This window comes from Pyricularia pennisetigena, assembly GCF_004337985.1.
Source record: "Pyricularia pennisetigena strain Br36 chromosome Unknown Pyricularia_pennisetigena_Br36_Scf_21, whole genome shotgun sequence".
NCBI lineage: Eukaryota > Fungi > Ascomycota > Sordariomycetes > Magnaporthales > Pyriculariaceae > Pyricularia > Pyricularia pennisetigena.
In genome coordinates this window covers 1-23,145 of record NW_021940933.1, presented here as the reverse complement: position 1 = coordinate 23,145, position 23,145 = coordinate 1, and the positions used below count along the sequence as shown (strand labels likewise).

The following is a 23,145-nucleotide window of genomic DNA, read 5'->3' as shown; positions in this document are numbered from 1 at the left end:
GGTAGAATGCGCGGCTGGTCTAAATTGAAGCGTCCAATCCCTCGCGAACCACTTGCGATCCTCGAAAAGATGGTCTGTGACGTATTGAGGAGCGGCATGAGGCAAATCTGTCCACGAGTAAATGTCATAGTTCAAATCCCTAACCAGAGAAAATGGTATAAATTAGGTGTTTGCAATCGAAAGATTAGTTTACCAGAGATAGTTGTCAAGGAAAGCTTTGGTGCAGTAAGTTAGTGCAGTACAGGCCATTGATGGTTTTAAATGTATGGGCAAAGCTTGAGATTGAACAGAAGCCAAACACACTGATGGAAGTGACAGAAAGTGCAGCAGTAAAAAAATACCTGAATCAAGTATCGAGTGCCCAGACAATGAGACATCTTTTCCCACATTGTCAATATGCAGATGATAAGAGGCAGTGGGCGATGAGGGGGCTTTACGCCCACTAAATCAAACTGATGGGCACATGAACATCATTTCCTTTAAAGCAATGGTTGGCTGTTATTATGCAGTTGGTAGGAGAGTCCAGAGATGCATGCCGAGACACGGCTCACCACACAGGAGCTGTGCAGCACTGCCAACAGCGTTACATTGTATTCAATCACAAAGAAAGGCAACACTACCTTTTGTTTCCTTTTCCCATGTTTCCAGCAGCCCCTCACGCCGGAAATTCACGAGAGCTGACAGATGACGAAACAATGACTCTTCATTTATGTAGCTCTCTCATTGGTTAAAGATAAGGTGAAGGCGGTCGGCCCTAAGCATCCGGCCTGCTTAGTGACCTGACGTGTCTGTTGCTATAGGTCTTGCAACCCGACAATGACTTTCGTTTACGTCTACCACGCAGTGTGCATGGGAGCGTCCAACTCCTCATAAACTTTTGCGAATGTGAGCCGACACCTCCGGCGCCTCAGGAATTTCGAAATCGATGTCTGTCTTCCTTTATTTCATCGCTAGCATAGTCTATCGCTCCAATCTAACCTGAACGTTCAAGGAAGGCACTGTCGGGAGATTATGGACAGGAGCTGGTGGAAATTTGGGGAGGTAAGGCGGGGATGGGGATGCTTTGCTTGGATCAAAAGCAGCGTTATTTGTTGATGATGCAGGGTTCCGCTGCTCGCTAAAGAGTGCAATTATTTCATGATTGTTCCTCATCAATTGATGAGTTGGTTAAAAACAGCGCAGCACACTCTGGTTGTCGAATAGGATAAGTAACTGCTTGCATATGGTGTAACAACGTGTCAATTTGAGATGGTATGGTGGCAACAAATAATAAATGCACGTAGTTAGAAATTGGTTACACGTATTTGTAAGAATTTGTCAGTTTGGAATGTTCAGTAGTTAATTGTAGTACTTTATCGGAGGTGCCGGTGAAGCACAAGAAGACGACCTCCCTTAGTCTACACCCCCTTTCTCTACCGCCACTGCGCAACCTTTGGCCTTTCATCAATTGAACCCTTTATCAATTCTCATCAAAGCCAACATTAGCATCACTTAGTTCGAGGCACTTACTCTTACACTCCCCAAACCGTTCACCAGCTTCATGGATACTTGGAATCTACAGTCGCTGAGCTTGGCCGTGACCGGCTTGTCGGAGAACGGCAGTGACACCGTTGGGATGCCGCCAGCCCAAGGGGAGCCAGACTTTCAATTTACGGAAGATCTCCCGGCTCTTTGCAAGACGCCACAGCAGCAGCTCAAAAGTTTCAAGGTTGAATTTGTCCCTCTTCAGAGCGGCCCTTACTCCGATATCAATGTTTCTTCGCCAAAGACGCTCCATCACGGGTCCAACACCTATAGCACCCTGTCGACTGCAGATCAAGACATCATATATGAGGCTCTCAAACAGAGATGTCACTCCTCCTGCCAGTTAAGGAGGCACAGATTCGTCCTTCTTGGTGATAACTACCAAGGCATCAGACTTCCTGCGGGGATCATACTCCAGGACTTCTTGCCTTCCTGGCCGCGAAGCGACAGCGCTCCGAAGCGACGGGTAGTGGCTATCGACTGTGAGATGGTGGGTATAGAGGCTCCCAAAGCAACTGAAAAACATTATAAAAAGCTGGCTGGACCTGGATTTGAAGGAGAAAATCATATCAACAGCAGTCCTACATCGCCGCATCAACCGGTACAACAGAAAAACAACCGAGGACCAGGGAAACTTGCGCCACGCAGGACCGAGACAAGCGAAGTCGCCTACATCTGCGCAGTTGATGTCCTGACAAGCGAGGTCTTGATCAATAAATTCGTTCAGCCCCCGGGGAAAGTAATTAACTGGCGCACCAAGCACAGTGGCATTACATCCCGTGCCTTACGGGAAGCCAAGTCTAGAAAGAACTGCCTTGCGAGCTGGCGCGCTGCTAGGGCCGAGCTGTGAGAATATGTTGATTCCGATACTATTTTGATTGGTCATGGTCTGGAACACGATTTACACGCTCTCCGCATTGCCCACACTCGGATTGTCGATACGTCTTTGCAGACTGCCGAAGCTGTCTTTGGTGGCGTGGAATTATTTCGACGCGTTTGGGGGCTGAAAGACTTGATGAAGGAACTCGTGGGGATCGATATCCAGAACCATGGCCGGGAAGGTCACGACTGTGTTGAGGATACATTGGCGACGCGCGAGCTTGCGCTTTGGTGTGTTCAAAACCCGCAGAGGCTCGAGGCATGGGGGTCGGAAAGGCGAGACAGCCTGGAGAAACAGGGTATTGAACGTGACGGGGCAAGGACAGAGAGACAGATAGAGAAAGAGAGAGAGAGAGAGAGAGAGAGAGAGAGAGAGAGATGCGCCGACCTTCCGTACAAAGTAAGGATGTCGGTACTGGGACCGGATAAACGCGAGCCGTGGCAGGTGCTCCGAGCCGACCACGGCGAGGGGCACGTCATCAAGCTGCATAACGTTGGGCTCCACATCTCCGACCCCCCTAAAGTCCGGCCCCTAAAAATATCTACTCAGCCACGTCAACCCTTTGTTTTATTTTATAAATATCTAGACGAACTTTTCACTTTAGAACTTGCATTTTGAAGATTCTTGCTCCAAACTTTCCAATGAAACAGTACACTGAAAATCAGCTTCTTGCTGCCATTTCTGACATAAGAAATGGCAAATCAGTTCACAAAACCTCGCAAAAATGGGGTATTCCTCGGAGTACCCTTCACGATCGTTTAAAGGGGGCCCAGTCAATTCAACAAGCGAAAAGATTTTGTCAAAGGCTTTCACAGGAGCAGGAGACCTATTTGGCAGATTGGGTACTTGCGCAGGCCGCGTTAGGCCTTCCGCCAACGCATCAAGAACTACGCTATTTTGCGGAACGAATTCTTCAGGCCGCCGGAGAAAGAAAAAGCCTTGGGAAACATTGGGTTAGCCGTTTTATAGCCCGATATCCAATTTTGAAAACCCAAAGGCCCCGGCGAATAGAAAATGCCCGGGTTAATGGGGCTACAACCGAGGTAATTAAATCTTGGTGGTCCTATTTGAAAAATCCCGTTATCGATACTATAAAACCGGCCAACCGTTGGAATATGGACGAAACAGGTATAATGGAAGGCAAAGGATCTAATGGCCTGGTGTTAGGGCGTAATAAAATCCGGCCATTACAGCGAAAAGAGCCTGGAACGCGGGGTTGGACGAGCATAATCGAATGTGTATCAGCTACGGGGGCTGTTATACCTCCCAGGGTAAAAACGCATAGCACGGAAGCTAGTCTATTGGCGCCTATCGACGAAGATTCTACTCTGAGGAGAGGAAAGGAAACAAACAAAGTTCTGAGCTTGACGCGACGTCGATAAAGGTATCACCCTGGTGGGTCGTTGGTCCAGGGTCAGGGTTAGGGTCTGGTGATCTCATGGTCCAAATGTCACACTACCCCCTTCCAAACCTCGTATGTCGACGCAGGAGATCATGCGAGGCTCTTGTCAAGTTAACCATGTCGTCGCTTTTTCCTTTTACCGTTTAACTCTCCATGCTCCGCCACGTTATCCTCCTGATTCGGTTCGTCCAACTTATCCTCGGCAGCGGCTTTTATCCAGATTGCCAATCGCTTCGGCGGTCCTGCGGCATCTTTGTACTTCTTGTGGAAGTCGTCAAGGGCTGTCGCTGAATTCTTGAAATTTTCAGCCGGGTACCACGTGTCGTCTGGATCACATCCTTGCCATACGACCTGGTATTGCAATGTCTTACTCCGGCCAAATAATCGGGACGCTAGAACTTTATCGACCACAAACTCTGGTTCTCCGTTGATCTCTTCTGGCGGAGGCGGCTCTCTTTTCTGTTGTGGTAATGGGTCCATTGCGGCTTTGCGGAGGCGGTCTGCGTGGAACAAGTTTTTTCCTTTAAACGATTCAGGTACGTCCAGAATATAGCTATATCCTCGTTCTTCTAGAATCTGCCATGGTCCGGTCCACTGTGAATCCAGTCTGGTCGTCGGTGCGGTCGTCGGAAACCCTTTTTTCTTGACGAAAACATAGTCGTTAACCCCAAAATCTACTGGTCGCCGCTTTTTGTTGGCTTGTTCTTCCTGCCTCGCCTGCGTTTTTAGCGCGTTTTGGCGAGCCAACTCTTGGACTTCTTTAGTCTGGCGGACGATCTGCAGCGCTTTTCGTTTCTGGTCTGAATCAACGGTCGTGGTTGGCAGGTCGGTGGACAGCGGGTTTCGGGGTTCGGTCCCGAGCACTACCTTTAACGGGCACATACCAAGGCTGGAATGCCACGCGGCGTTGTGGGCAAAATCCAAAGCAGGCAAATGTACGCTCCAACTGGTNGCAACAATGGTTTCCAGCTGATTTAAGTCCTTTCGATACCTGGCAATTTCATGCAACAGAAAACGGGTGGACAAATAATGAAACAGGTATCGAATGGTTAAAAAAGGTGTTTATTCCAAATACCCAACCTTTAACTCCTGAAAAGCGTTTATTAGTTCTCGACGGCCACGGATCACACGTCAGCGACGAGTTTATGCTTGTTTGCCTCCAAAATAATATTCAGCTTTTATATTTACCTCCTCATTCGTCGCACGTTCTTCAACCGTTGGATTTATCGGTTTTTGGGCCGTTAAAGGAAGCTTATCGACGTCACCTGGGATTTGTAAACCAGTTTTGCTGTTCAACGGTTGTTGGGAAACGAAACTTTCTACTTTGCTATCGAAAAGCCAGATCAAAAGCATTTATAGCAAAAACCATTCAATCTGGTTGGCGTACGACGGGGTTATGGCCGGTGAACTTGGCAAAACCACTTTTAAACCCGTTTTTATTAGAAAATAGCAACGCCAACGTCGAAAAAGGTAGAAATAACGGCTTCCAAAGGGATAAAACACCGGAAAGCCCAAACCAAAAAATTAACGACCAATCTTTACTTATTTGGAAAACCCCTAAAACGACCCGAGATATTCGACTTCAACTACAGGAAATTTCCCGGTCCGAAAAAAGTAACGCCACTTCACGGCTTTTGTTTGCAAAAGTCCAAAAAAGCTTCGAAACCAAGGATATCTTATTGGCTGAAGCTCAGCAAAAAATCAGTTTGTTAAAAGCAAAATTGGAGGCGGTACGGCCGGTCAAAAGGAAAAGGGTAATTCCGGATCCCAACGAGCTTTTGGTCAGCAAAAAAAACGTTTATGAAGCACAGGAAAATAATAGGGACTGTTTAGAGGATTTGAACGATGGAGAAGAGGTTAGCGAACCGGGAGAGCCTGACAATGATTGTATTATTGTGCGTTGATAGGTTTACATTTAAATCGGTTTATAAAAGGGGTATTTCGTCGTTACATTTTTCAAGGGGGCCGGACTTTAGGGGGGTCGGAGATGTGGAGCCCAACGTTATGTATAATGCCCGAACACAGGCGCCGCCTTGGGACACTCCCAGTGCGGCAGCAGCGGTTCATTCGTCCCGGCCAGCGACACAGTGGATATCGCTGGTGTTGAGAATGATGGAAAAGAGCAGCTTCGTAACAGGCTAAACGTTGTGTATCCTCTCCCACTTGATGCCTGGTTCGGACTTTTCTCAGTGCCACAACTTGTTTGGTTCTCGTTCACTTTCTCTGGCCAGCCTCGCTTTTCGGAATGGGCTTTGGATGAATACCGAGCCAAGATTAGGCAGCTTGACAGCTTGTATGACGATAATATTAGATGCGCAGCCATCTGTGCAAAACCTTTTGGCAGCGATCTCATATTATTGGCAAGTTTAAGCTGGCAAGAGCAGCGCAGGGGGAAAATGAGAGTGAGGGATGGTAATCCGTCTAAATGCTACTGTACTTGGTCGCATGGAAAACCAGCACATTAGGACCAGTAATAGAGACGGCCATCCAGATAAAAATAAACTAGTTTACACAACAACAGCATCAACTACATTCCTGTACCTTGCCATGATACTACTCCCGCACTGAGGTACCAGTTTCATTAAACCCATTTCTTTCATCCAAGTTCTCTTCCTGTCATCTCACTGTTATTTTCGAGATGCAATGGCATTTTATTTTTCCCAACAAAACTATGCTGGCGATGCTACCAGTGAAGAATGGTGAAAACTATGCTGGCGATGCTACCAGTGAAGAAGGGTGAGGGCTTCCTTCAAATTGGCAATTTCGCGATCGACTTCTTTTGCGCTGGACTGTGACCTCCGGGTCTTTACAAGCAATCTGCTCGACTTGTTCCTCAGTGAGAGCGGCGACGAAACTGGAGTTGAAAGCCGTGAGAGGTGCCTTCCCAGAAACATTCAGGAGTTGGCGTGCGACCAGGCGAGTTACATTCTCGACAAAGCGTATCGAGGTGACCTTGTAGTGATTCTTAAGCACGCCGTGGATTTTTGTAGGTGTTTGCCCAGTCTTCTTCTGTTTCTGAGTAGACATGGCCATAAATTGCGCCTTATAAAGGCCAAAACTAGGAGCTGGTGACTGCGCCACGGACTTAAGCAATCCTCAACCCTCGCTCAGCCATGCCAACATCGGCTCAGGATTACAGTATGGCCACACGGGAGATTCGAGAGCAATTTTTTCAACGATCTTCCTGTTATTAAACTTGCTCGCATCTGAGATAAGCCAGAATTAGATATTCAATTGCCAGGGTAAGCTTTGGTCTGGCTAATCGTTTTTAACCGTGGCATGGTTTTACAGTTGATTTCCCCCAACAAATGAATATGTACAATAAAAGCCACACAGTGGCTTTTACAAGGACATCTGCTCTTCTACAGAAAAGCACCAGTGCCAAGTTTACCTATTTTCGGACCAGGCCCTTTCTTGGTACCTAAACATGTCGGCCGTGGACCAGTTTCCTGTTTTCCGCCCGGCGATTTGAACCGACGCAAGCCATAAAAGAGCATATTTCCATTTCAATACAAGAATAGCAATGACAATCCAACAGCCAGACTACAGCCGTTCGACATCCCCAAATCGCAGCAATTATACCCACTTTCTTCTTTACGGTTTTTCAGTGCATTTGTCACGTTAGGATAGAAGAGCACAGTCTGAGCCGCACTGGCGATCGCTGCAGTTTAAACCATAGATATGGACCTGCTAGTCGATACGCGCAAGAAGTGCACGAGGTCACATATGACCACGCAAAGCCAAAACATATCCAATAGCAGCTCGGGATATCCAGAAGCCCCACCTGATAACACCACGACAAAGTCGAATATCGACTCGCAGAATCAGAAGCCTCAAACCAAAAGGATAAAGATTATCATCGGAACTCGCAGCCTTTACCCTAATCAAGTGTGAAACAGTCTTAATCTTTCGAGCCGGTTTTGAAAGTACTTGGGTTCTATAGCTTAATGCGATTGGCTTAGGGCTTTGGGAATAAAAGGCTCAAGTCTTGGTTGTGAAGTTGATAAGTTGTTAGTTTTTGTTTTTGGGTTGGCGCATAAATCAGTCCACGTTCCGGCTTGGGACTAACTTCCACTGCAGATGCATGGAGATTGCATAACCTCAATAAACGCTGTTGCAGCAAATTAACCAACATATTATACTGTAGCACCTATATCTTATTTTGCAAACGGGTCACCTGCATCGCTTCCATTGTTTGCATCTGTCGTACCATACTTCCTCCTACTATCCCATTCTCCCAGCACTAGAGAAACAATGCTAAGCGTACGGTCCATTTTAAGCTGCTTTTGCGGCAACAGCGCGTTTTCGTTGCGTGATGAACAAATTTCCGCTTTTTGGTGATCACACTTTGGGGGTTGCAATGTTCATTCCAGACTGTTCAACCTGTTCATGCATAGTGTTTAGTTTTTCCTTCAGTATAGCAATCTCGACGTCCTTATCTTTGATTTCTTGATAGTGCCACTCCTTGACCGCGGCGTTTTCGTCCTCGCTCTCCTTGAGTTCAAACCCGAGTGCCGCCTTCAGTGTTTCGTTCGTCGAGATGCAATCCTGTAGCTGAGTGTTGGCATCCGAAGCAGCGGAAAGCTTCGATTCGAGCTTTTGGTTTTGATCCCATAGCATTTTGCAGCTTTCGAAAAGGTCACTGTAGCTTTGAGATATTTTGTTACTCTCCCGGCGGGAGGCTTCGATTAGATGGACTGCATTCCACAAATAACGGTTGATTGCGTCATACGTATCCTAGCCGAGTTAGCGACGAAGGTAAGAAATCATCAATGTGCGTACCGTTTGTCCGTTGGCCTCCAGCCTGGGTTCTTGCGAGCCGGCTATAGAGACACTTGGCATACTGCATTCCATCCGGACTGGCGATATTGCGCACGGCGGGCTCTCAAGCCTTGGGATTGTGCCTTGTTTGCTCGCCGGAACGTCAGACATGGGTATTTTGTAACTGACAAAAGGTTTCAGCTGAGGTAAACTGATTTTATAAAGAAGCTCGATTTTAATAAGCTAATCATGCAATGAAAGCTTGGCTTGAATAATGCCGGGAGGGGTCAAATATATCTTCTGTCGCTGTCTGGCTTTTGATTCTCTCGACATTTCAACACCAGCTCTACTTTCGCTTGCCTCCCAAAAGCTGTCCGGTACATAGGCCAATTCTTGGGTTCCGTCGCCTGGTTTTGTTCTTTGTTCATCCGTCCCTGTTTCCGATTGCAAAACCTTCCTTTTACTTTGTTTAATTCTTCTTCTGCCTATGGTGAATCTGTTTCTCCGCCAGCAGTTCAGCTTCAAATCTTTATTTTACTTTGCTAAAGTGGATTTGTGCTTTTCACAAATAGAGACTCTCCCAGATTCCGCGGCCTTGTATTATGAATTGACAGCTTGTTATTCTGATAATCTGTTTATAAACTCCCTTTCTTCATATAGAGTATTTTCAACTGCCCACTGGCTAGTCGTTAACTACCTGAAAAAGAAAAAAAGAAACCAGCCATCTCCAAAAATGCTTACCAGCCAGGCTCTGACGCTTGACCTCATGCCCGGATCCTAAGGTCTGGGATCTTAGGAAACTGTCCCAATCGCGTTATTTTTTCGGATAAATCCAGCGCGGATTCCCGTGAATGATCCGAGGTCCTCTTTCGAATAGGTGTCTTCCGTTGGTCTCGACCTGGCTTTTGCACCTTTTGCATAACGTTCGGAACTTCTTTCGGCGTTCCGGGTGACAATGCGACATTTGACTACGTGCGTCTGTTCATACTTGAAAAGTAACTATCCGTTCACTAACATATAGCCACAGATTGTTGTCGGGGGTGGTAACGCCGGCCTTGCCGTAGCCGCCCGTCTCGCGCAACAGCAGAAAGGGACGGTAGCAGTCATCGAAGCCGGCAGCTTCTATGAGATTGGGAACAGTAATATGAGCGAGATTCCGGCATTTACTAGCATATTCGCGAGCAAGGGTCCCCACGATTGGCAGCCGATGGTGAGTGTATTTCCGAACTTATGGATGTATCGGCCCGTAACGAATCTCTTATTTTCTATGCTCTTTACGAAACCAGACGACGATGCTACCAAACATGTTTATAAGACGTATATATGGATTATAAATGCTAACGATAAAATAAACAGGTCGACTGGGGGTTTATTACCGAACCTCAAACTGTAAGTTTTATCACATTCCTTTGCAGAACACCCGTCCTAACTTTTATTTGTTAGGCCACGGATGTGGGAAATGCTTTGGAGGATCAACAGCCAGAAACTTCATGGTCTACCAGCGCGGCAGTGTGCAATCTTATAAGATGTGGGCCGACCTGGTTGGCGACGAAAGTTACGAGTTTGAAAACCTCCTGCCTTACTTTGAGAAAAGTCTCAAGTTTACGCCTCCCGATGTGAACCGAAGATTCAAAAATGGCACCTTTTTCTTGTGCAACATATTAAGCATATCCTCGATATCGATTGGCTTGTAAATCTTCGACTTCACTGAAGCTTTCTAGAGGCGGAGTGTTAGGTCTGTCCATGCACCGGTCGGCGAGTGAAGCAAACCTTTTCCGCGATCTTTCCGTCGCAATTGTATCCTTCCGACTCGAAGACGACAAACTCATCCTTGTCTGGGTATTCTATATAAAGAGCCAGCTCGACCCCGGACAGTTTTCCGTATTTGTAACACTTGCTCAGCAATCCTTTGAGGTTTCGATTGATTTTCTTCTGGTGTCGCTGCTTGCCTTGTTCTCGAGGGTTCATTGTGCATCTCCGAAGGGACTGAGGATTCGAATATAAATATAAAACAAAAGGGGTATCTTGAGAGTTGCGACAGAACAGACCCTCAATACAGGATTTGTCCAAATCCGGGCTGGCAAGCTGAATGCCAACGGTGTGACGTTGGAATTCCGTTCACATGTACAGGAGGGAAAAGGCCCCATATTCAAGTGGGGATCCAGGCCCAGAACTTGGGCACCTTACCGGCACAAATTATTGGTGGGGCCAGGTTAGGCACACCGACGAGTACAACGTAACCATCACAGTTGTTGGAACACAGTTGAAGTCAGGTTCACGAATCAGGGATAAAGTCCAAATACATGACGCAATAGACTCTAACGTTAGTCATGTATTGATACCAGCCCTACCGGTTGTGATTCTGTTCGGCTAGTTTCGTTTCGACACTTGGTTAAAGGACACAAATTAACAGCTCCTAAAAAGGTCCAAAATTGTAAAAAAAAAAAAAAAAAACTGACAAACAGTCGACAGGTTCGGAGACACAAAGAAAAGACAGAGGACTAAGGCCAACGTAGAACCGTCCTACAGATCCACAATCTACTCATATAGCTCCTTTAATGCCTTCACTTGTGCCTCTACCTGCGCTGCCCATTTTTCCAAACTACCGATCTTGTCGTCTACTTCCTTTTCAAGCCTCTTTAGCTGAGTTTCTCTCCTACATAATTACGTCAGTGACATGTTGTATGCTATCCATTAAAAAATCACACGTACTTACTCGCTGTTAAACACCTCTAACTGTCTTACATGTTCCTGAAACCGTCGAGAAAACAGCTGCTCACAATGCTGCTCATCGTGCTGTTCACAGCGCTGCTTACAGTGCTGCAGCACAATCTGCTTCACAACCTGTACCAGGCCTTCTGCACTCTCAGCGGCCGTGTTGTCTTTTGCCGTCGTGCACGGACTGTCTTCCGACGAAGGATGACTTGGTGCCGGCTACGAAGTTTTGCTACAGCCAAAAGTTACTGTCTGAAAACCGTCGCTGAAGGTAAGATCAGGAAGCTCGACGTCTGGATGTGCCTGGGTTGACGGCAAAGTTTGAAAGTCCGACAAATCTGCAAAATCTTCCAAGTTGAAGCTGTGGAACTGAGCTCCAGAGTTGAATTGTGACCAGTCGAAGGACATGTTATCGGATCAGTTTTGGCTGCTGACAATCTACGAAAAGATGGCACGAAAATCTCTATGGCAGTTTGTTCTTGGGCGATTATTTATCTGAAGGCTAATCTACAAGCCGTCGGGGAAACGAATGCAGGTCTAACTCGGTAGTCTCCTTCGCCGACAGCAGGCTGGTAATGTTGAAAGAGCACACCGGGTCATTCTGATGGGGTTCAAAGTAAAACCGGAAGGAAACCGTGATTGCGCGTGGTAGGCCACGGGCATTTGCAAGCGCTTTCTTTGCGACGCACAGCTGAAGCTGCGTTTTGTCGATAGGAGCAAAACACCACGTTACCGACGGTGGTTCGTCAATCAGGCGCAGCCGTATGCGGGTGACGACGCCTACTGCAGCCGCCGCCCCGCCACGCATGGCGTACAGCAGATCGGGCTGGCTTTGCTGATTCACCTCGACGATAGACCCGTCCCACAGGGCGATCCGTCCACCAACCACGGATTGGCATCCCAAACCGTAGGGCCGGCTCAAGGCGATGTCCCAACCGGCCGTTAGGAAATGGCCACCGGCACCGATTCCGAAACAATTCCCGTGAGGCAAGGCTTTGCGGTTGGTGGCAATGGTATTGATGACCTGCCCCAAAACACATCCGGGCTCCAAAACCAGCGTGTTGTCTCCTTCCATTCGCTGCCCACACATTTTGCCCAAGTTTAGCATTATCCCTGGGCACGAGTCTCCACTGGAGTATCCGTGGCCTCCGCTTTTGATCGAAACCGCGATTCTTTTGTACAGGTCGAAATCTTTGAGGAGCATCAGGGTCTGCGAGACTCCATATTCGCTTTTTGGCGAAATTACAAACTTCGGGACGACAGCTCCACGGTTGTGCATTGCCGCCTCGGCGGGTGCTGAGCGCCCATCCGTTTCGCAAAACTCGATTCCTCTTACTTCGAGGTTCCCAAGAAAAAGCTTTATGTTTTCCGGAACGGTGCTGCTGTGTAAAATGGAATGCAGCGACCGGTTGACAAAACAGTCCAAGTTGGGAATCCCGAACTGGAACCGAAGCACGCGTCCAAACTGGTTGTCGATCCAACGACGTGTGTTTGCTTTAGGTAAAAGTGGGGCGGCATCCGAATCATCGCCAGAGCTAGGGGCGATCGCGCGTTTGTAAGACTGGAAAGTGCTCATAGTGAAAACAAAGGCGAAAAAGGGCGATAGGAAAGAGGAAGGTGGAAGAACGCTGTTTGAGACAAACAATCTTCAAGCCGTTCTTTCTTTTGCAAGCACGAAACATAGTGATTTAGTGATCTAATGAGCAGCTTATAAGTTTGCACGATGTTTGACATTGCCAGCTTTGGCATGTCCGATATGCAGCTGTGATTTTCTAGTGCTACCAGAATTTTCAGCACATTTTACAAGAAATCAACAAACGCAATTATTCCCAATCCTTGTTCGGATTCCACAACCAGATGTTCATCACGTCTTGAAATCCAGATGCTACCCTACCGACCGCCTTATCACCAACGTGCTTTGACCTGAAACGCAGCACATGAAAGAGGGCCTAGAAACGGGCCAGATTTGCAGCCAGTCCGCTGATTTGGACCTGTGAAGCAACTTTTAACGTTCCCCAAAAGTCAACTCGTCCCAAAACTGTCCCAAAACTTGGCCCTGAAATTGATGGATCCGGCCCCGCCCTGCCCTGTAGTTGAACCAAGCCAGCAGTCAGCACTCCAGCGGTTTTGACCCTTAGCGCCTGAGGCTGCTTTTTTTCCTTCACATTTTCCACCATGCCTTGAAGAAAGAAGAAGAAAAGTTTACTGAAGGGCTTGGACGGAAACAACAGGACTGTGGTACATTTGAACAGATTTTACGCACATCGGTATAAGTATTAGTTTTAGCCGTGGCAAAACTTCCCCTGCGACGGGCAGTTGCCGATTGCCAACATGACCAAAAATAAATAACAAATTAACATGCCAGGCACTAACAAACGCCAAGTGATCCAGTCCAAAATCTAGTTTCTCTTTTTCCTTTTGGCCCTTCCAGCATTTTCAGCCAAAATCAATGAAAGATTGCCGGCGTCTTCCTGTAAATCGGGAAAATATCCCACAAGCTCCCGTAGGACGTCCTCATACTTTTGCCTCAGCAATCCGTTTTCGCGTAACAAATTGTTTTGCGCCTCAAACTGCTCAAAATCGTCTGACAGACCTTTTCCGCGCTCCTCGAACGCTTTCAAACGTTCTCTCAGGCCTTTGTTCTCCTCTTGTAACAGACGGGAATCCTGTGCATGCTGTTCGGCTATAACCTGGCAATCCAGCAACTGCTGCTCCGTCTTTTTGTCTGTCTCCGTGTCGGCACTGGGGCCCTGGGCGTTTTCCGGGAACCTGCAAGCCCATTGCCTAAGCTCTTTGTTCTCTTTCTGAGTCGCTGTAAGCTCGAGCTCCAAGGTCTCCTGCTCATCGAGAGCCTTGCCAAGTTTAGACTTTATCGCATCCTGCTGCTCTTTTAAATCTCGTATCTCTTTGCGCAGCGAGGTATGCTCAGCCCACAGCTGCTGAACTCTTTGCTCCTTTTGCGCGTTTTCTTGGCGGCTTGAGCTGGCCTTTTGGATAATCTGCCAGAGCTGGTAATCGACGCTGTCAGAAACAATTGGCTGTACTGGTTGGTGCGAGACTGGTGCCGCCAATCCACCATTCTGAAGCTCCTTCGTCATTGCAGGCAAGGAAAAGATGACCGAGTTTTACACTCTCGATATGGAACAAAAATAAAACAGAAGAAAGAGATTAACCGTAAAGGGGGAACAACATAAACAAAGCCCTCGACAGTCGGCGATCGGTCTTGTTTAAATACATCAGGTCGACACTTTACATAATTACAATAAAAACTGGCAAAATTTCTTGTTCGCAAGCGTTGCAGTTGTCCCAAAACCTGGCGTGCAGCTCCAATGAGACTTGGTCTGCGGCCCGGTTTAAGGATTGGGCATTCCTCCTGGAAATGCTGGTTAACCCCCCCCAAAAGCCTGACGAGCTCCTTTTCCCGCAAACCTACTTTTTCTTCGGTCATCAGGACCTGCAGTGCAGCCTAGCAAACGCAGGACCAAAACCTGGCCATGAGCGCTTCTACTTGACAAATCAGCGTCGAGCCTGTTGGTCAATGGTATGAAGAGAGAATGTGTAACCTAATTCTCTAGCACATTTTAATCACGGTAAAGGCTCGCAAATTCGGCAATATTTTCGGCAATGCTAAAAGTGTTTAACATTCCCCTTCATGCAGGCTGGGATTAAATCGAACGGGTCTGGAAGCCATATGCCGTACAAGGCCACAACGTCAAACAATGCGCCAATAACCCGTGTCGGGTAAGCTGTCTAGGCGCCATATTGGTCATTAAAAATCCTCGCTTGATTCGTCCAACCGCCGGCCCGGACCCGCAGACCTTTGCGCCCCACCTGTGACGAGGTTTATGAAAAATGTGACAAAAAAGGGGCAAAATTGCGGATGCAACAAACAGTTTGGATCGCCACGTCTCCCATCATGTTCTAACGACTGGTTATCGCTCCACAAGCCCCAATCTGGCGCTCAAAGTGCTGGATCGCACAGAAGACGTTGCGTTTTGGCGATACGTAGACCGAGGCTCTCGGTTACGACGTTTTGTCGCCGCTGAGGTGACGATGTGTGACGGTCGCTGGTTCTTCAAATTACATACCCGCCAACAGCATTGTTTGGAATTCGTCATGTATGCAACGCAACAAATCCAAGTTTTAATCACGTCGCAGCTCCTTTTCAGCATTTGCGCCCCGCCTCGTTGCAGCTGTTTGGATTGTTCTGGCAGGGTAAAACAGCTAGCAAAATTGTTTAGAATAAAATAAAAACGCGAATCAAAACCCTAGCAAACCAAACGTCAAAAGCGGCTTCCCTACACAAGCTGGTATTAGTGGCTGATTAAGCTATTTGGAATCGGAGGTGAAGTTGACCCTGACCTTTTTAAGGGGTAGGTTTTCCGACGGGCTCGTTGGCAACCTGAATGCCGTCACCCGGAAATTTGGCTTCCAACTATTAGATCTGGAGATTTTTCAGGAGTTTGCCGCTTATCAAATCCCGAGCGCGGCTCTGGACGTCCTCGAAGCGACAGAAACCGCAAGTCTCGCTCTCAATGTGGTTAACGAGCCCGCCCACTGTCTTGAACCCTGTGTGACATGTGCGCTGGGAGCAGTGGTAGGTGCGTGGCCGATCTTTAAGAAAGCACAGTTTGTCAGGAATTGTTTTTCTTTTATGAGTGTGTGCCAAAAAACCTACGCGTGGGTGAACTCAGATGCTGTTTCAGGTGGGAGCTCTCGCGAAAGACCTTGTCGCACAGACAGCACTCCCGGTTATTAATAGCCTCGTTATGGATGCGATCTGTCACTGTCTTTTTGACTGGCTTGGACGGCTCGATCAATTTCTTGGTAAAGAACCCTCCGCTGTCTATGAGGCGCAGGACGGCGTAAACCGTATCCAGGTTGAGGCACTTGGTCTTGGGGCATGTGCTGTTCTCGAGGTGATGGATAAGGCCGCTGGCTGTGGCGAGTTGAGCCTTGCAGAAAGGGCATTGGACCGGTTGGCTGCGGTGAACGCTCGACTCGAGATGCTGAGCACTGCTTCTCAGTACACTTCTGCAGTATGGGCCGGGATGGGAAAATGGGTACTTGCCATGCCCAAACTGGTGCGGTTGCCAAAGGTTCTATCGCACTCTTGGCAGTAATTGTGGTGGTTATGCTCATGCATAGTGACTTCTTTTTCTGTTGAGAACTTTTTGTGGCATCTGTTACAATCCCACGAGTGGTCGTCGTCCAGATGCTTGCCAAGCTCTTTCTGCCCCGCGAAGGTCTTGTCGCATTCATTACACTCGAATATGTCCGCTTTCACATGCTTGTCGAGGTTTTGTTTTGCCTGGTCACCCTTGTCGCAGTAATAACAGGTAATAGTGATGTGTTTGTCCACATGCGGAACAACTCCTGTGTATATTGACCAGTCCACGATTTCCAAGTCATCCTCTGGCGAAAAGTGGTTGCAGTCCCTCATGTGGTCCTGGCGTGCGCCTTCCGACCGGAAGAAACGAGGACAGCTGTCACACTCGAAGGCTGGATGGTGATGTTGGCTCGAGGAGATGTGATCCTCGCGAGCCTGCCTTCCTTTTAGGAAGACTTCGGCGCAGGTGCCACACTGAAAGTGTTTCATGACTTCAAAAGGTTGCTGGGTTGCGGGAGAAACGACTTGCGGCTGCTGATGAGTGATAGAACAAGCAAAGGTAGCTTTTTGAAAGCTGAAGGTTGCAGGCTTGACGCAAGCAGGAGTTGGTTGGTGAGAATGCGCTGCTGCGGAAGCGCCTTGACCTGGGCGGGGCTATGGCGTTGGGAAGGCACACGGATCTTGACACAGCGGATGAGACCCTGTCCAACCCTCCCAATCATATATATCTCTCTGGGCCCAGCTCTGCAGGCGCGGCATTTGTGTCGCACCGCTAGATCCCCAAGGCGAAGTTAATCAAACGGCCGAGCCCTGCATATGCAGGAAACCGGACGGTGCCAAAATCCTGACGACGGCAATTGGGAGAAACCGCCGCACCAAACTGAGTCAGGGCGAGGGAGGTTACAGATTTGGCATCCGGAATCGAGCCAAAGCGAGACGCGATTGGTCAAGACTTAAAAGGCTTGGTCCTTATGGCACTCGCCGCCGCCACCGTCACTTAGCTTTTCTCCTATATGATAAGGTACGTTTGCACAAGACAGACTTCAATAGTATGGATGAACTTTGAAGTAAAGCAGACCCAATCGGTGCAGCAATACTTCGTGTTTATATTTTTTCCGCCAAAAGCAAGCCGTTTCCGTCCATTGCAGCCGGAAGTAACGGCCTTCTCCTGAGGCTTTTCGTCTCATATATGTCACGCCCAGGGCAAGCCTAAAGTCGGTACAAACAAACCGGGTGTTTTACCCCCATTGCTCCAATCACTCAGATTACTCCTCAATACATGCAAAGCCCGGCTTTTAACAAACCTTCCGGCTTTTCCCCACTGCCTGACTTACCCGGCTCCCCTACTTCCACTGGTCTCAACCCCGGCTCTTTCATCTCGATGAAGTGATCAAGGCTTTGACGTTGACAAACCTCAAACTAGGCCTGTAATTCCAGCAACATGGAGCTTCTCACTCTTCTCGCCAACTGCCTTGGCATCACAGAGCACAACAATCACCCGCTCGATGCCCAGGGGAAGCAATGCAACCATTCTCCTGTTCGCTCCGCCGAAGAAATATCGGACGCGGTCGTCGAGCTCCTTCGAACCGCCGAGAAGAATGGCCCAACGCTAAGAGGTCAAATCAGCGACGCAGTCGGCGACCAAGGCTGGACTGAGAGTATTGCCCGCGCAATTGTCGCCGGCCTAGAAGCACTTATCAAACAGGGCCGAGCGACGATCGGGTCAGTTTTGGCCGAATTCATTCACAAGGCCGAAGACGCCACAAATTCCGTTTTTGACTTTCCAGATGAACACCCGTATCTGACCGCTGGCTTTGCTACCATCGTTGCTATCGGCGTGCTGGTGCTCGTGGCGCCGTGGGTCGTGGAAGCGCTCGGATTTGCCGAGTTAGGACCCGTTGCTGGTAAGCAAGGCCCATGGATACTGTCAGCCTTTTGTATACTCATGGGCTGACGCAGACCCAGATTCGTTCGCGGCGTGGTGGCAATCTACCTATGCCGGATTCGTTCCCAAGGGCTCGCTTTTCAGCTATTTCCAGAGGCTCGGCATGGTCTGGGGAAGATCTTGACAGTTGGTTATACAGGATAACGTTTTTGAAAGTGTTGAGCTTTGTGGAAGAGATCCAAGGCGCTGGCATTGCTCAGAGAAGGTTGGAATACTGGCATATGGAACCGGGTGCAAAACCTACTGTGGTCAGTGCATTTAAGAAAAACTTTAATGTGACTTAAGGTGTTCTAGATCTGCTGTAGCTTGATGGCGTGACCATATATTTCCCTCGTTCGGCTTTGCATTTCCAGTGTGCTTCAGAAGTATAGCAGCCGGATGCTTGCCCGAGCTCTCGAGCGTGAACCCTTGGCGGCATCGCATTTGCACTAGGCATCATATAAGACTGGTTTGAGACAAGGGGCATGGGTTTTACAGGGGCTCCAAGGGTAAATTAGGGCAAGCGGAGCCTGTAATGATCTGGTAACTGCCGGCTGAAAGGTACTTGCCAAGAGCGCCCTTATTCTTGCCAGTCACCATCGTAATGACAAATCACCAAGGCTTGGAAGTGTGGTTGGCGGGGTTATCTAATATAGGGCAAGATAATTTTTGTCACTTGTTTTTGTGGCTTGTTTGTTGCCTGAGCTGTCAAGGCAGCTCCGAGTTTGTCAATTTGCCTGCAGGTTTTGATACATGCGGCTGCATATCCATGCACAAAAGATATAGTTACTCTCCCTAGATTATCATTCTCTCGATCAATACAGCCCGCACAACGTCATCTAGCACACACAACTGGTTCCCGTCCTTCCCAACTATGACTCTATAGAAGTCGCACTCCCCATACTTGCAAACACAATGCAGGCCAAAGGCAGGCGTCCGATCACGTCCATTGAGCTGGAGCCTGCTTGGCTCCCGGCAGTCACATAACGGGCTGTCGAGTTTCGTACCCCGGTCGTCGGCGAAGGTGAAAAACCTGTTGCAGGCTATGCATTTGTAATAGGGACGCCCAGCGTTGCCGTTTGGGTTTTCTGGCCCGGTAATAAGCAGCGAACTTTTTTTGGCACAGCGCTTGCAAACTGGTGGAATTTTGAGAGTCGTTTCCCAGATCTGACAGAGGCTCATTGACGTGAATTGATCGGTGAGATGGTCCATTGCGTACGGTGCTGGAGGAGTAATATTGTTCCAATCTCGACAAAGCTGTCTGCAAGTCGTAACTCACAGAATATGATATCGCTGTTTATTTGTTGGCTGCTTGAAGGTTAAACTTTTAAGGTCGCATCGTAAGAACAAGGCAGGGGTTGATCTCTATCACTGGTGGTAGTGGTTGGAGCAAAATATTCAGACTGGAAAGACGTTTGCTGAAATTCTTGGATAAAGAGAAGCCAACAGATGCAACGGCGTAGACACGAATGTAAAGTTGTTCTATCTTTATAGAGTAGACCGACGCGGGGCCAAACTTTGCCAGTTGTTAACTACCATATCAGGTGTCTGGAAGAAACTTGGTCGTCTAATATTTACAGTAGAGACTTATTTTGACGCCACATTGTTGAGTTATAAGCTTCAACTCACGAGTATCCAACAAAACTACGTCATCAGGTAAGTTGGCAACTCAAAGGGAAGTACCGACCCATCCTCTTTCGCTCTTTCCTCTGATAATCCTCGCTTCCGTGTCCCTCTTTATTTTCATGCATCTCCTTTTTACTATGTACATCATATAAGCGAGACGGGGTGGAGGTTGAATATCTATGGACTGTTGTTGGTGCGATACCTCCCTTGGTCCTAGTTAAAAGGCTATCATTCAAATGTGACAATTAGATCTTTAAGTGTTACGATCAAGGTACCGGGTAATTAACCTGTTCCTAAGGGTAAGGGTACCATGGGTTGAAGCAACTGAGCGTCGGACGGGGTAATCTCAATGACGGGTGAAGTTATGATCGATTGTATAACGAGGTTGATTGCTGCTAAGCAATCTAGAAATAAATCTATCTACATGGTGATGAGCGTATCCTTATATAACTGAGTGATCATTGCTAGTAACTGATCACCTTTCGTTCGTGATCGCTTACACCGGGTGATCACCACCCGTTGGCGATCGGGTTAGGGCTCCTTATCTTATCTTCACGTGGCCCTCGATCCTCTGTCGTGGCTTATCCTATGTCAGGTCCCCGGTCGGTCCTGCTGATTGTCCCTGTCGTAACATCTTTTCTTTGTTGGTCAATCAACGGTCGTAACATTCAGGGCTGACCAAGCATGCGACAGCACCACGTTTCGCAGCGCAAAATAATACGAAAAGTCATCAAGGCATTTGGCCCTAACTGCGCCGTACTTCAAAAGGTTGCTCCTGATGAAAAAATGGAAGGCATATCGAAGAAAAGGTTAGTCCGGCTTTACCGTAACAAACAATCCCAATCAAACTTTATCAGCCAACATGGTCCAGCGCCGCAACATCCAATCAGTTTCGCTTCCTTATTAGCCCGGAAAAACAGGAATATAATATACACTCTCACCTCGTTTCTGAACAGTCTGCCACTCTGAGGACTACTGTCCATGGGGAGTTTAAGGAAGCAAAGGATGGCTTTGTCACCTGGGACGATATCGACGAGAGAACCTTCTTGAGCTTTTGGGATTACGTGTACACCGGAGATTACGATGACCCAGAACTGGTTGTTGGGGCAGAGGAAGATACTGACGATAGCTCCATCGAACATGACGGTATTACAGACGCAAATGGTCCCAACCACCACTCGGCCCAAGCCTCAGCCGCTGAGGAGCATGGGCTTGAGCTTCAACCCGAGGAAGTTGCAATTGCGGAAACCGAAGCGCCTTCGGCGTCAATCTGGGTACACACGCCAGAGAAGAAGGCTAAGAGAAGAAGGATACCAAAGCGGGAAGTGCTATGGAATGACTTTCAGAAGTCCTGGCCTATAGACATGTCCATATACGTTGAGTATGGGACACGCAGTATTGGGAGTCGGCCAACAGATCATGGAGAATTGGATTGTTCAGGTTGCAGTCGTCTTAATGATGCCGTCGTGGTCGTGTCGCACGCAAAAGTCCTGCGGTGTGGTGCTGTCCTTGACCCTCTGAGTTTGTGGTAATTGTTCACGAGCATCTCGAGTGGGTGCAGGGCGAGGGAGAAAACCTGGTTTCTGGTGAAGTTTTCCCGATAATTAGACCCGGTACAGTAATTTAGCTGTAATGCATGGTAAGCAAAAAGCGATGAAATTTGAAGCTCTTTACAACGATAGACCTAGTAATCAACAAAATCTCCCTGCTTTTTAATCACCAGATTCGTATAGCGATTCCCAAAAAGTTTCCGGTATAGCTTCCCAAGCCTCCTCTGTTATATCCGGGAACTCGCCTTCTGTAACCTGCTGAACATCGTATCTTCTTTCCATCCAATTTTTCATCCGAGACCATAGGTTTTCTATGGGATTCAGGTCAGGTACCAACAATAATCGATTCCTGTGTAATGCCACTTCTCCAGTCTTCCTGACTTGGGTCGCTGGTCTGAGTTCTGCTACTCCGGGGCTAGACTGAACCCGAGTGGCCCGAAGATGAGCCGCTCTATAGTTTGGAGCAAACCTTTGCCTGCAGTACAGGCCTCGTGGAAGAGGACGACGAAGAGATAGCCTCTGGTCTACTGCCTAACGAGGTTCCGACGATGAACGTGTAGTAAGGTCGAGATAGCTAGCTTCTACCCTCATACGCGGGACATGGTACCTGCGTTGAAACTTCCATGCAGTGAAAGCTTTATTTTTGCTACAAACGGATGATCAATAGGAAGTCCAGAAGCGGCAGAAAGTCAATAAATTGGAAACTAAAAAGGCACACAAATAAAACAATACTGCCTAGGGCGTTTTCAGTCTGCGGACCCTTGGCAGGTACGATGAGTCTGGACGTAATCGGGCGTTTCAAAAGGCCTTCCCGTGTTGCGCCCCAGCCCTTCTCCAATCCTCTTCTGCCCCCTCCAGGCTAACTCCTTCGCGACTCAGGAAGAGGTTATCTGCCCGGGTAACTTGGAGCTCCGAGGCCCTAAGTCGGAACTAGCATTATCAGTAGCCTTCTTTAATAAGGCAGTGGAAGCCGCACCTTCTCTTCTGAACCAACACCTGCCGATTCTGCGAATCCCCAGTGCTGGATCCAGCGCCTGGCTTTGGACGGGTAGTTTCTGCAGATGAGGAGCTTTCCAAACACATCGATAATGGCGCATGGGAGGATTGGAGGCTTGGACGAACAGCAATGCAAAAGGTTGTTGAAGACGGTCATCTACCCGCATAGCCAATCTTTCCAGAATCCTTGCGGAGTGTGCAAAACTGACTGGCAGTGGTGACTGGGAAGAGGCAGAAGATCTAGGACTTGAGGCATTGAGAAAGAGGCAGGATGCTTTAGGACCCGGCCACCCTCCTTATTCAACCTTACAGCAATGTATCAAAACCAGGCCAAGTACAGCCCCTTATCTGTGAAGCAGCTAAGACTAGGAGCCCTGTAGGGTGCAGATGGATACAAACATATCACAGTTGGGCATTGGAATGCTGCCCCTAGCCATCTTTTCAAAAGTGAAGGTCAATAGGAACGAGCCCGTCACAAAACGTACCCCGAAAGGTTAGTATCAACGTGCCAAATCTGGAAGGCTACAATATGAGGTTTTCTTTTAGACATATCTCAAGCATCCTCCACATTCATGGGTCAGACCCACCTTTGTTAGCGATTCACACCCAAACACACCAATAAGCTTAACAGCTGAAGAATTTTCGCCCTCCGGGCGC

The 23,145-nt window shown here is 48.1% G+C and overlaps 6 protein-coding genes across 6 annotated transcripts; 2 read left to right on the top strand and 4 right to left on the bottom strand.

The window, feature by feature from the left end:
• Positions 1-1,540: 1,540 nt before the first annotated feature.
• PpBr36_11361 (uncharacterized protein) lies at positions 1,541-2,374 on the top strand (the record flags this gene model as incomplete). Its single annotated transcript, XM_029898463.1, has 2 exons — positions 1,541-2,006; positions 2,208-2,374. The coding sequence occupies 2 exons, from the start codon at positions 1,541-1,543 to the stop codon at positions 2,372-2,374; spliced, it is 633 nt and encodes a 210-aa protein (XP_029743210.1).
• Positions 2,375-8,147: 5,773 nt separating this feature from the next.
• Positions 8,148-8,744, bottom strand: PpBr36_11360 (uncharacterized protein; the record flags this gene model as incomplete). Its single annotated transcript, XM_029898462.1, has 2 exons — positions 8,589-8,744; positions 8,148-8,543 (listed from the first exon to the last, which is right to left on the bottom strand). The coding sequence occupies exons 1-2, from the start codon at positions 8,736-8,738 to the stop codon at positions 8,148-8,150; spliced, it is 546 nt and encodes a 181-aa protein (XP_029743211.1). The 5' UTR covers positions 8,739-8,744.
• A 587-nt stretch (positions 8,745-9,331) lies between these two features.
• On the bottom strand, positions 9,332-10,535 carry PpBr36_11359 (uncharacterized protein; the record flags this gene model as incomplete). Its single annotated transcript, XM_029898461.1, has 2 exons — positions 9,332-9,367; positions 10,317-10,535. The coding sequence occupies 2 exons, from the start codon at positions 10,533-10,535 to the stop codon at positions 9,332-9,334; spliced, it is 255 nt and encodes an 84-aa protein (XP_029743221.1).
• A 5,185-nt stretch (positions 10,536-15,720) lies between these two features.
• PpBr36_11358 (uncharacterized protein) lies at positions 15,721-16,881 on the bottom strand (the record flags this gene model as incomplete). Its single annotated transcript, XM_029898460.1, has 3 exons — positions 15,721-15,896; positions 15,961-16,316; positions 16,673-16,881. Coding segments are annotated over 2 exons (210 nt in total). The 3' UTR covers positions 15,721-15,896; positions 15,961-16,315.
• Positions 16,882-19,111: 2,230 nt separating this feature from the next.
• Positions 19,112-19,498, bottom strand: PpBr36_11357 (uncharacterized protein; the record flags this gene model as incomplete). The annotated part of the gene is made up of 1 exon (XM_029898459.1): positions 19,112-19,498. One exon carries the CDS (start codon positions 19,496-19,498, stop codon positions 19,112-19,114), a length of 387 nt encoding a protein of 128 aa, XP_029743223.1.
• Positions 19,499-20,626: 1,128 nt separating this feature from the next.
• Positions 20,627-21,474, top strand: PpBr36_11356 (uncharacterized protein; the record flags this gene model as incomplete). Its single annotated transcript, XM_029898458.1, has 2 exons — positions 20,627-20,751; positions 20,850-21,474. 2 exons carry the CDS (start codon positions 20,627-20,629, stop codon positions 21,472-21,474), a joined length of 750 nt encoding a protein of 249 aa, XP_029743222.1.
• Positions 21,475-23,145: the final 1,671 nt, after the last annotated feature.